This window comes from Falco naumanni, chromosome 7 (assembly GCF_017639655.2).
Source record: "Falco naumanni isolate bFalNau1 chromosome 7, bFalNau1.pat, whole genome shotgun sequence".
NCBI lineage: Eukaryota > Metazoa > Chordata > Aves > Falconiformes > Falconidae > Falco > Falco naumanni.
Window position 1 is genome coordinate 22250459 of NC_054060.1, and position 12408 is coordinate 22262866.

The following is a 12408-nucleotide window of genomic DNA, read 5'->3' on the forward strand; positions in this document are numbered from 1 at the left end:
TACTGTGGTAGCACAGAGAGTGTGTAGAAAATATTGTTCGAACTGTTGAAGGAAAAGGTGCAGGAGGAAATGAGTACGTTACTCAGATCTGGGGGTTCTGCTAAGTGTTGGTTGGTTCTGTTTTGCTCCTCTTGAATGATACCAGGAGGAAAAGCAATTTTAAATGAACTCCCAGTGGAAATTAAGGGTGGATGTCCTTTGACATGGACCTTTTTCCTGTTACTTTGGGGACATTTCTCAAACAAATATATTTATGGTTTTGATTTATTAGTTTATGATTTGCCTTTGATTTCTGGCTTGTTTTGTTTCAAACAAATTAATGGAATTTTACAGATTTATTTTATTTCAAGGAAAATAGAATGTTCAGATCTATAACTATTTCTAACTATTTCAGCAAAGAACATTTTTTTTCTATTTAATGTTCAAACTGTTTCACTGAAAATGCCTGCTTTACAAGAGGTAAAGAGATGTTTAGTTTTGTAGATATTGGTCTCTAGAATGTCAGAATTTCTTTTAATGAAGAGAATTTATGAAAGAATAATAGTTTAACTGTTCATTGAGTATGTATGTGCTTCTAAGCCCATAGCTATTGTAATTTAGCAGTAACAACATCCTGGCTCTAGTTGCTGTGAGTGTGTCTACGCAGGGAGCTTTTGGGCAGGATACAGGAACGTCAGCTGAGCTGAAGTAAGGCAGTGCAAATGGGAGCGCAGGTGCTGCTGCGAGCTTTATCCTCCCAAGGGACAGTGGCCAGAGGCTGGAACAGTGACTGTTCTTTACCAAGTGTTGCTCCTGCTGCTCTGCTGGAGAGTACCTACTGCCTTGGGTGTCCTGGCAAATCATGTGTATGATCACTCCATAACTCAATTCTATCAAAAAGTAAGGGAATGATTCTTCAAAAAATGTAATGGTCAAAACACCCCCACCCCCCAAAAAAAGAAGTGTCAGAATTGGTTGAGAAAGTGATTATGCAAACAGAAACACTGGCAGTTGTGGGAGGGATGTTAACTTCTGGAGCTGAAGGGGAGCCGGTTGTTGCTGTGGTTATGCTGTTGCTGAACTGCAGGCAGAATGGCAGGCGTTCCTCCAAGTTGGACTTACTTTACTCTGAAGAACCTTAATATTGCCTCATGTTTACATCTTACTTTTCAGCACTTGATAATATCTTGGGATTTATACGTTTGAAATGTTTTTGCTTGTTTGCTTTGTTGGCAAGGTATCTCCTTGAGCACACAGACCTGCTCATTGTAATTCAGGCACTGGTTATAGACTTGGTTTGTTGGGATTGCCGAGAACCTGGGCAGCATGATGGGTCAACTTGATGTCTTGACGTACACACTCTTGATACACAGCTGCAGGCACTGGGTGATCTCACTGATGACCTGTGTGGTTGTTTTTAAAAGCTTAGAGGTACTGCTACCTCTCCCGGTCAGATCCATAATTTGTTACTTCAGTCTGCAGCCTTGCCAGGATAGACCAGTCACAGTCCGATTTAGAAATTACCTACTTCATTACTCACAGAGCATTAGACTTAGTACCAGGCAAACCATTTCTTCCAAAACCCTCTTAATTTCCAGGAACCCCTTGACTTTTGGTCAGCCATTCCAGAGACTGAGTGATAACTGGGGAGCAAAAAGAGTCCATTGCCTGCACAGAAAAATATTTAAATGTGGTGTGAATCAATGCATAGAAGACAAAGGGAATACGGAAGGTATTTTTTCCTTTTTTCTCTGTGATCTCGGCCCTTTTTCCTGACCAAGTTCTTAGTTCTTTTGAGAAAAAACAGCTGTCTTATTTTGGCTGTTACCCAGGGGATGGAAACTGCTTATCCTGGTTATTACTGAAAGCCAAATGGGAAGGTTTAAAGCCTGAGGGTAATCTGGGGGAGGCAGATGAAAACCCTTCTCTGATGTTTGAGAACATGGTGTTGGAGGGAGCTGATAACTCATGGGCTTTTTTCATAAGCTCATATTTGAATAAAGCATCCTTTGGTGTCTGTGAAACCAAGAGCACTGAGTTGAAGGAGACCAGACTGCTGATTTATTTAAGTCCTTCCTTCTTTAAAGAGTTGAATTTGACCCTGAAAAGAAGGAGACACAATTGGGAGGACACAGTAACAGGTTCCCAATTTGTAAAAAATGTATTAGAGATGACAAGGATCAATTTTCCATGTCTGTTTATGTAGGGAAGGAAAAAAGGTTCTTTTGCAGAGTGGAAGACCTAGGTTGAAAACTTGGGTGGGTAGGAGGGAACCACTGAAAATGTAGAAGTAGTAAAAAGAAAAAAATGGAGCAGCTTCCCTGTGGATGTTGTGGACTCCATTTCAGTGGAGCCTTGTCAGAATGGATTGAATGACCATCTGGCTGGGACAGCGCAGGGATGCCTCACTGCAACACAAGGGGCTGGGCTAGACTGTCTCTTGAGGTTCCTTCTGACACGGTTTTATGGTTTCTGTGATGCACGATCACAAAGTGAAAATATTAACAAGTGGAAAAACTACTTAATGTATTTCAAAAGAACTTTTTCCCCCTAAATTTTAAGAAATGGGGCCTCTGCTTGTTTTTAAATTTCTCAAGTGTGTGCTACAATGCTGCACTGGCCAAGCTGCTTTCAAGTTCTGACTTTGTTCTGGATCTTAAAGGTGAGATCAGGTTTACCTGAATGCTCTGGTTTGCTAAATTTCTTCTAACCTAGTAAAAGCAGCAGTACAAACTGCAAAATCACATAATTTTATCAAATTTTATATATTACAAAATTTACAAAATAATATAAAATTACAAAATAATTTTATCAGAGTATTTTAATACACATTTTATTTTTCCAATTAAAGTTTCATGGTCAGTCTTCATGAGCAGTTTTTTCTTTGCCCCTTTTTCTACATTCATAAAGGGAGGTTAGACACTGGACTGAATTAGGATGTTCCTTGATATTAAGTTAGTGCCCTTTTTTAAAATCCATTTTTGAGTGTTACTTATAAAAGAGTCAATTAAAAGATTAAGTAGATTTTTCTGTTTGCAAGTAACCGTATCTATATCTATTTTCATGCCATAACCTTGTGACTCTTCACCTTAAAAGAAGATGTTATTTTCTGAAATACTGAAAGGTTTGGTTATAAGTAGGAAGTATGATATTACACGGGACCCACTGCCGTCAGTGTTGGTAATACAGGATTTGTATGGCATGAAATTTTCAAGTCAGGTGCTAATTTATGACTGTTCAGTCACTTGTCTAGTATGCCGTACCAGAAAGCAGTCATTCGTTTCATTACACACACAGGTTTTTCAGGTGGACCGTGTTTTCTACCTTAAAATGTTTAGTTTGGTCTTTCTGAAGGTGCTGCAGTTGTGCCTGTGGCAACTGTATTATGTTCACTTTGCTTTCATGTCAGAGAATACAGATTCAATCATCTGTATTACTCCTTCATATGTCAGCAGAAAAGAGGAGGCATCTTTTAATGCCTCTACTCAAGTTACTTTTTGAAAAGATGGTGGTGGTTATATTTTTTCTGAATGACCAAAGTCATTCATGCCAAAGGTTAAGACTGAAGCTTGTTCATGGGAAAGTGAATAGAAGGTCAGTATCCATTTTTCCTCTTAATAGACAAGATAGACGAAGTCTGAAGATGTGATGTGTGTGGCTTGCAAGTGTTACCTTAAGGTGCAGTAGGAAGCAAAGAGGAGAGGAAAGCTTTTTCTAGAATTTACCTGGTCACTGGTTTCACTTTGTATCATTTCCTCCTTTTAAGAGGAGTAGAGAATAGGGGAGAGCGGGAGTTCAGAGGGTTGTGTTACAGTGGCCCTGCTTCAACACACTGAGCAGACGGGGAGGGAGCAGGAGTTGTGACTCACCTTACCACACTGGAAGGTGACAGCCAGGTTCCAGAGGTCACCTCTGAATTAGAACTGCCTTCTGAGCAGCTTGGTCACACTTGTCTAAGCTGATCTGTCTCTTTTCCAGCTGGTTGTTGTGCCACCTTTTTTTTTTTTTTTTTGACAATGCATATAAGCCCACATGAACATAGTTATTCTTCTGAGGACCATTCTGGATGGTGAAAAACTGTTCCAGTCTCTGGTTTCTTTGGATATTTTTGTTTTTGTAATGCTCTGAGGTTTGCTTATGTATAAATTATAGAAGTGCTAAACTGAACTCTATTATGGTGAATCTCTGTGTAATACTGCAGAGATTTATTTTTTGTCTTCCGTTTATTTTGTGCTGCTGCTGCTGCTATACTGAGCAATTACTTCTGAAGCATAAAGTCCTTTTGGATGGGTTTTATGAACTAGTATTTGGTAGTAGGGGTAGATCTTCATGTGTGTATCAGACCTCTGCCTAGAACCTACAGGTTGTTTTGTTATTAGACACTGATAGATTAGGAAAGCACTGAGGTGTGTATATTAACATTCCAGGTATGGTTTTTGCTCATTCACCCCTTTGCCTTTGTCGGATAGTCTTATCATATTTCATACTGGTAGTGAGTGGTCTTGGAACTACTGAAAAAAACCCTGAAGTAGGATGATTTGCTTTTGAGAGGCAGATGGATGGGCTGCCGCAAAAATCTGAGGGAGGATATCTTAGAGCCAAAGCTGTTCCTAAATGTTATCAGTAGAGAAATGATTTGTTTGCTGTCTGTGCCTTGGAGAAGGGATGCAGTCACTGAGCTCATTGCATCTATGTGTTGATGAAATGTAAATGGTGGTTCCTTCCTATTCCTTAAAGTCATTTTTGCCAAGCAGTACTGAGTATCTGGGATGCACAACTGGGGTTTAAATTTTTGTTTTAACTATTGGAATTTGTCCTGCTCAAATTATTGTCAGCGCTGGTAGTCCACAGAATCTCACATCCTCCTATTTAAAATAGGCATACATGAATTTATGCCGAAAGGATTTGGGGATTCTAGTAGATTCTGTATTTATGCAGAAAGGACTTCAGTTCTGAGAAGTTCTTGGAGATCACTGTGGAAAGTCTAATGATGGAAGAGTGGTTTGGAGTGTTATGACAGCAAGGGGAGACACTTGAGGCAAAACCCAGGCTATCTACAAAAACAAAACAAAAAGCATCTGTAGCTTCCTGTTTCTGTAGACAAATGCTGTCATATTCAGTGAAGGTTCTGAAACAGATTGAAAAATAACTCATTCTTGGAGCTCTGGGTAGCTGCGCAACAGAATCAAAACATGTATCAGGTCTGTGAGGAGACTTGAAAAAAACCAGCGTGGTATTGCACAATTTAGAATCTTCAGCTTTCCTTGAAGCAGTTACTTAAAGCTGTTAGTTACCAGCTAATCTAATTGTCTAATAAAAAAGATGTGAGAGAAAAATAATTTTCTGTCAGTAGTAAATATGTTGGCAATATACCTAATAATTGTATTGTTTTCCTATGCACCATTTTGACATACCTTAGACAAAGTTTAAGTATGTGTACACGTTTTGAAAATGAATTTTCAATCTACCAAGAAAATAGGTGTTTTGGATAGTTTCTAGCTTGATGATGCTAATGAGACTTTATATAAAACTGCATTTGAATACCTATAATTCTACTGAACTAAATTTATTTTTTTAATGAAAGTTAAGCTTATTAAAGCATTAAATGGAAAATTCTCAGCAGTAATGCCATCACTGCTTTTTCAGATAATTTAGGAGGAACTTGCAAGTGACTTGACACCATGGTAGCGCTCTCTTTGAAGATCTGTGTCCGCCAGTGCAATGTAGTGAAGACGATGCAGTTTGAACCATCTACTGCAGTGTATGATGCCTGTAGAGTCATTCGTGAACGAGTGCCAGAGGCTCAGACAGGGCAAGGTGAGTTCCTCTGTTTGTCCTTAGTCAATTCATTGGCTGAATTGAAAATAAACATAGAGCCATGGTTTTTTGTTGGTTTTTGTTTGGTTTTGTTGTTGGGTTTTTTTACACTGTCCTGTTCCTCCATTTGTCTTTCAGGTTGGAGGTTTTGGGTTTTTTGTATAAATCATAAGGCTCTGGAGTGAAATGCACAAAGTGCAAACAGGTTTTTAAGTGACAGAAAGTATCTGGATTCTTTTTCTTCCTTCCATCCTGACAGAGGTTTTACTACAAAGTATGCCTTTTTGTGGAATTTTGACTTCTTAAATAAACTGCTTGTTTGTCTGAAAGACCATTTTTCCCTGCTTGGAGAGCAATTTTTTGTGGTACCGTCTTTTTAAAGCAATGTTTGTGGCAATGCTTTCTAGGAAAACCTGGGCAGACTTACTTTGTGCCACAGCAAAGGAAGCGGATTACAGAATGGCTTGACATTTCCAAAATGTGCAAAGGGACATGTTTGAAACCAGTTAATAGCTAAAAGCATCACCATGCTGTGCATACCATAGTCACAATGCTGCTACGTGTTAAACGAATTTAACTGTCTGTATTTATTGAGCAAATCGGATGAATGCAGACTGAGATACATCTTTATTTGGACAAAAGCTGAGGTTTAAATATACTCAAAGTTGTCAAAAAAATCAGATTCTTCAGAACCCTTTGCTGCTGTACTGTTTATAATGCCACTGGAATGTAATTCTTAAAGCAGATTGTTTATTAAGTTTTATGCATAGCTCTGAACCTGTAGAGCTTTTTGGAAAATCTTGTCTAAACTGTTAGAGAAACTTACTGGTAATGGACAATATTACTGTCACTTAAAAATGCTTTTCTTGTGCAGTAGTCCTTAGGAATCAAGTTATGGAGCTTTGATTTTCAGATACAATCTGTGCATTTTTACCATACTGATTTCTCAAGGCAGTGATTTTGAAGAGCTCTTGGAATCAGAGACATTGAGTAATGAATATCCCTGAACATAATGAACCTCATAGAAAAGCCTAGGAACTCTCCTCAGGTTATACAGTGGGGCTTTTCCTTTATCTGTGATTGCAGTGCAGTTGCGAACTTCAAACAACTTTATGAAGCTGAGCGATGAACAGAAATAAGGTTACTAACATATCCTTTCCCCTTTCTTGTGGCTGTTAAAAATGTGTGTGCTTGCCTTTTAGTTCAGAAGACTCGCAGTGGTGCAGTACAGACCAATCAAACTAGTGCCTGCACAACAGCAAATGCACTTGTCCTGCATTATGACTGTCAACTGTGCACATTTCACTTCTCCAACAAGCTTGCATGCTGGCACAAAGGTGGCCGTAATATTAACATGAAAGTTGCACAGCTACTACTATTTCATTACTAGGGTGCATTCCCCAGAAATTAGTATCAGAGCACCCTGTACTTCCATGGTAATTCTGTGCTCTGTGCAAGGCACTTTGTATGCTTCTAAAGTTCACAACCTATTTATAGGCACACATTCTAAAATTTTACATAACCAATTCTGTACTGAATTTGTGTCATAAACATCTCTGTACATATGGATCACTTAGCTTTTCAGGGGAATTTTTCATTAAGGTCGGCAGGAAAAGTTTTTCTTCTTACTCAGTTTTGGAAAGATTCTTCCTTTGAAATTGTGCATCTGTAAGTCAGTTACATTTATATTAATTAAGTGTCAGGTCTTTTATATACTTGCATGAGTAACATGTGTTTAATGTAAATGCTGTTAAATGTAAATTGTTGCTATGCATGACATTTAAAGATGAAACATTGCCCCAAAACCGCAGCTATTTTTACCTGACTGTCTGATCAGAGGGTCTGAACACATGGTGAAAGTAAACAAGGTACCCTGCACAGAGCTATTGTAACAGGCTGTGTGCATGCAGCTGGCCAGCTCGTATGGAAAAAGCCTTTACCATAAACTGTACAACTGCGATTAGAGCAGGCTCAGCTGGTCAACGGTAGTTTAGGCTGTTTGTGATAGTCAAGTGTACTCTGTGACAATTCTACATGTGTATGGATGGACCTTCAGCTGACAGTCTGGTCAACGTGGAGTTTGGTCTTTGAAGCCTAAGCCTGGGTTCGTTCTTCTGTGACAATGAAAGTTTTAACATTTGCTTGTGATTCTGAAAGAATCAATTGACATGTGTTTAGTCTGCAGTAGATGCAAATTTTTCCCGAGATTGTTTTTATGGGTGTAATTCTACAATCATAGAATCATTGAGGTTGGAAAAGGCCTTTCAGATCACCAAGTCCAACTGTTAACCCAGAACTGCCAAGTCCACAACTAAATCATGTCCCTAAGCACCACAGCTCTGTGTTTTTTAAACACTTCCAGGGACGGTGATCCCACCACCGCCCAGGGCAGCCTGTGCCAGTGCTTGACCGCCCTCTCAGTGAGGAAATTTTTCGTATTATCCTGTCTAACACAGGATTCGAGGGGCAGCCTCACCAGTGCTGAGTACAGGGTGCCGGTCGCTGCCCCGGCCCTGCTGGCCACGCTGCCTCTGATACGAGCCCGGATGCCACTGGCCTCCTTGGCCACCTGGGCACTCTGTGGCTCACACTCAGCCGCCACCCCCCGGGCAGTTCCCAGCCCCCTGCCCCCGCCCGCAGCTGCCTGGGGTCACTGTGCCCCACGGGCCGGGCACTGAGCCGGGGTGACCCTCACACAACTGGCCTCGGCCCATGGGCCCGGCCTGCCCAGCCCCCCCCCAGAGCCCCCTGCCCCCCAGCAGGTCAGCGCTGCACCCAGCTGGGTGTCGCCTGCAGGCTGGCCAGGGTGCACTCGATCCCCTCACCCAGATCCTCAATAAAGATCCTAAACCGGACTGGCCCCAGCACGGAGCCCTGGGGACGCCCCGTGTGCCCGGCCGCTGGCGGGAGGTAACTCTGTTCCCCACCCGCTCTGGGCTCGGCCATTGCAGCCGGTGTGTTACCCGTCTGGGGCCGGCGCGTTACCCGTCTGGGCCAGCGCGTTACCCGGCCAGTTTGTTGCCCAGCACAGAACACACTGGCCCAGCCACGAGCAGCCGGTTTCTCCAGGAGATGCTGCGGCAGGCGGTGCCAAAGGCTTTGCTGAGGTCCAGGCAGCACCACCCGCGGCCTTTCCCCGTCCGCTGGGCGCGCCATGTTGTTGCAGAAGGAGCTCGGGCCCGTCAGGCAGGACCTGCCTGGCATAACCCCGTGCGGGCTGGGCCCGATCCCCGGCGGTCCCGCACGTGCCGTGCGCCGGCACTCGGGGGGAGCTGCTCCATGGCCTTCCCCAGCACCGAGGCCGGGCCCACGGGCCTGTAGTTCCCCGGATCCTCCTTCCTGCCCTTCCTGCAGATGGGCGTCACGTTGTCTGTGGGGGCCGCCCTGGCTGGCCAGGGCTGTGGTAAACGAGGGCGAGTGGCTGGGCGAGCTGCTGCGCCAGCTCCCTCGGGACCCCTGGGTGGGTCCCATCCGGCCCCGCAGGCGCGCGCGTGTCTCGGTGGAGCAGCAGGTCAGTAACTGTTCCCTCCTGGACTGTGGGCACTTCGTCCTGCTCCTCATAGAGAAGCCTTGTATATTTTAAATGCCTAAGCCTGAAGTATCTACCAAAAAGGTTCCGAAGTTTAGCATAAATTCAATATGTGAAGGGTTGAAAACTAGCTATATTTCTTTTAAATAGAACTACTGCTTGAAATAGTGTACTATGGTTAAGCCCAAACTGCTTGTATTTTTGGTTAGTCAATTCCAAAGCAAGACCTATAAGCATTTGAAAAAGCTTGTCTTAAAGAGAAGTAATTACAAATATAATACAAATTACACAGTAGATGTGACATGTTCTTGCTTAGCGAAGCTTTTGTTCAAGTCTTCCATAAAGCCTGATCTACCCTGCTGTCTGCTGCTAAGCCAAGTATTTTCTGAGGCACAGAAAAAAATTTTTATCTAATGTTCATTAAGAATGGAAGAGAAGTATAATGAAAGCTTATCCCTGGAGCTGTATAACCTTGAATAAAACCATGTTGGCTTTATTAGGTTTTATATTTTTCAATGCCTCTCTGTCTCTTCTGTTCCACAGCCTCTGACTATGGATTGTTCTTGTCAGATGATGATCCTCGAAAAGGTATATGGTTGGAGGCTGGAAGAACACTGGATTATTACATGCTGAGAAATGGGGTATGGTGCAGTTCAGTTGCTTCTTTCATCAACACGTTTTTAGAAAACTTCTTTTCCAAACAGCAAGACTAATGTTTAGCATTTGGAGGGTAGGAGGGTGTTGAGTCTGTTCCTGAAATTGGCCCGCTTCTCTGCTGAACCTCAGTAGTTAGTGTTTTCCTGCACCTGGTTGTGACCATGAGCTACTGTGGCCAGTAGAGTCTTCACAGAGTGATTAACATAAAGACAAAAAAGTCTTGTAATAAGCTTTGTATTTGAGGTGACCTTGCATTATAGTGTAGTTCTCTTGTGTGCTAAAGATGATGCTCACGTTATGCTTACAACCAGAAGGCATCACTATCCTTTTTAAATGCTAAACTAGTTTTTGCAACACGAAAGTACTTTGATATGTCCTGCCCTGTCTAGGTTTTGGTCTTGCTAGCTAGGACAAATTCTAGAAAAATTGCATTGTCAGAACTAAAAGCAGTCACTTCTCAAGTTTGTTACATGAATAAGTTTGCCTATAGTGTAACAAAGGAAAAACCCAGTTTGGGGGGCAGGAGGAAATCCTGATTTAGGTATCTAAGTTAGTGGGCTGGCTTGTGGTAGCTTCCAAAAGCATTTAGAGGCAGTATTGTTTATTTCCTAGGATATACTGGAGTACAAAAAGAAACAGAGACCACAGAAAATACGTATGTTGGATGGCTCAGTGAAAACAGTCATGGTGGATGATTCTAAAACAGTTGGTGAATTGCTGGTTACCATTTGCAGCAGGATAGGTAAGATTTTGGGACCCGCATACCTAAGAATTTGGGTTTCTGCTGTATTTGAGTCTTGATTTTTAGGATGTTATGTGTATTACTGACTAGAAATTGGCACATATGTTAAAAAAAAATTGTTATCAGTTAACATTTACCAAACAGTGGTTTTTAAATCTGTTGTGCAGGTTTTATGGAAGTCAATAGAGAGTTAGCTACATTCTTCAGTATTTAGCACTTGAAGGCACAAAGTTACCTGACTGTACAGTTATAAAGCTTTTATTATGTGATACACTTACATACACTTTCCTGCTATATGGTAGAGAATTAGAATTAAATTTATATTTAATTTTCATGAGATAAAAGATAAATACTGGTGACTTGGAATATACCTAAACTTAGGGTTCTGTGTTGTTACAATTAAGAGTTGATCACAGTACTATATCATTTGTGAAATGACACATGGAAGCTATCCAGAATAGCTGGTCATAAATGTGTTTTATTGGTTATAGCCTGTCTTTGTATTTATCTAAATAGACGCATTTTGGAAAACTAATTCTTATTCAACTATAAACATGCATCCAACATGGATTAGTTTAAGTCATCTTAAACTGTTGCTTAATTCTCATTTAGAATTAAAGTGGCCTTAATTTAATTTAGACTAATTTACTTGGAAAGTGAATTAAGCTGAATTTAAATTCATTCATTTCAATTTTGTTTGAGTGTTTCTATGCTGGATTCTAATGTGTTGTAACTAATTTACTTCAAAAAAATTTGACTTATTTTCTTTAATGGGGTCACGTAGGTGAGCATTTAATTTGCTTTCCTGTATAACAAACATGCTTTACCAAGCAGTGGAAAAAAACCAAACAGCACAAAGAAATTAGAGAAATTTAGCACATATGCTAAATGTTGTGAACTGAATTTTGATTCCATTTCATGTAAAATTCATGGGAAGAATTTACTTTTGAAACTCTAAAAAAAATAATTGTATTTCACATGGTTTCTGTGCCTCAGTCTGTTCTGCCCCATTTCTTCTACACATCGTGAGCAAGTTGAAATTGCTCAGTTCTTAGGAAGTAATTGTAGGCATCCATGAAAGGAAATTTACTATGGCATGTCTCTATTCTGGAATTTACTGCTATTTTTAATTCCATCATGTTTTTGAACTGGCAGTGTCTCCTGGTAGATAAGAAAAAAACCTTAACATCTCTCTGAAAGTGGCAAATGCAGCATATGATGAAGGAATGGTGTATTTGAAGGATAATGCCAGATACTGGAGACATGTCTTGGAATGCGCAAGTTTAGATTATTCATGGGATCTCCTTCCCCATACACTGTTTTAGCATTTCATCTGGAATATCTTTACTATATTGGAAATTAACCATTGTAGTTGTAATATGTGGAAAATAATATTTCACTTCTCCTAAAACGTATTAAATTTTTATTGTTGCAATCACTGGATTTATTTATAATTCCAGGAATAACAAATTATGAGGAATATTCCTTAATCCAGGAGAGCATCGAAGAGAAGAAAGAGGAGAGTACAGGAACGCTTAAGAAAGACAGGACATTGTTGCGTGATGAAAGAAAAATGGAAAAACTGAAAGCAAAGCTTCATACAGATGATGATTGTGAGTAGTGTATTCCAGGATAATTCTTCAATTCATATCTTTCCACAGTACAGTGCAAGAAAACCATACAG

General features: G+C 40.8%; 1 protein-coding gene across 6 annotated transcripts in view; it reads left to right on the forward strand.

Moving 5' to 3' along the window:
* Positions 1 to 12408, forward strand: part of TLN2 (talin 2) — a 206463-nt gene that overhangs the window by 80505 nt on the left and 113550 nt on the right. For 5 of the 6 annotated variants that reach the window (XM_040602224.1, XM_040602223.1, XM_040602228.1 and 2 more), the window contains 4 exons: positions 5626 to 5796; positions 9869 to 9966; positions 10595 to 10724; positions 12185 to 12337. In XM_040602224.1, the coding sequence (XP_040458158.1) occupies positions 5661 to 5796; positions 9869 to 9966; positions 10595 to 10724; positions 12185 to 12337 (517 nt within the window). In that variant the 5' untranslated portion in view covers positions 5626 to 5660. Of the gene's footprint in view, positions 1 to 1693; positions 1712 to 5625; positions 5797 to 9868; positions 9967 to 10594; positions 10725 to 12184; positions 12338 to 12408 lie in introns of those variants that run through there. The other variant, XM_040602225.1, reaches the window with a different exon arrangement.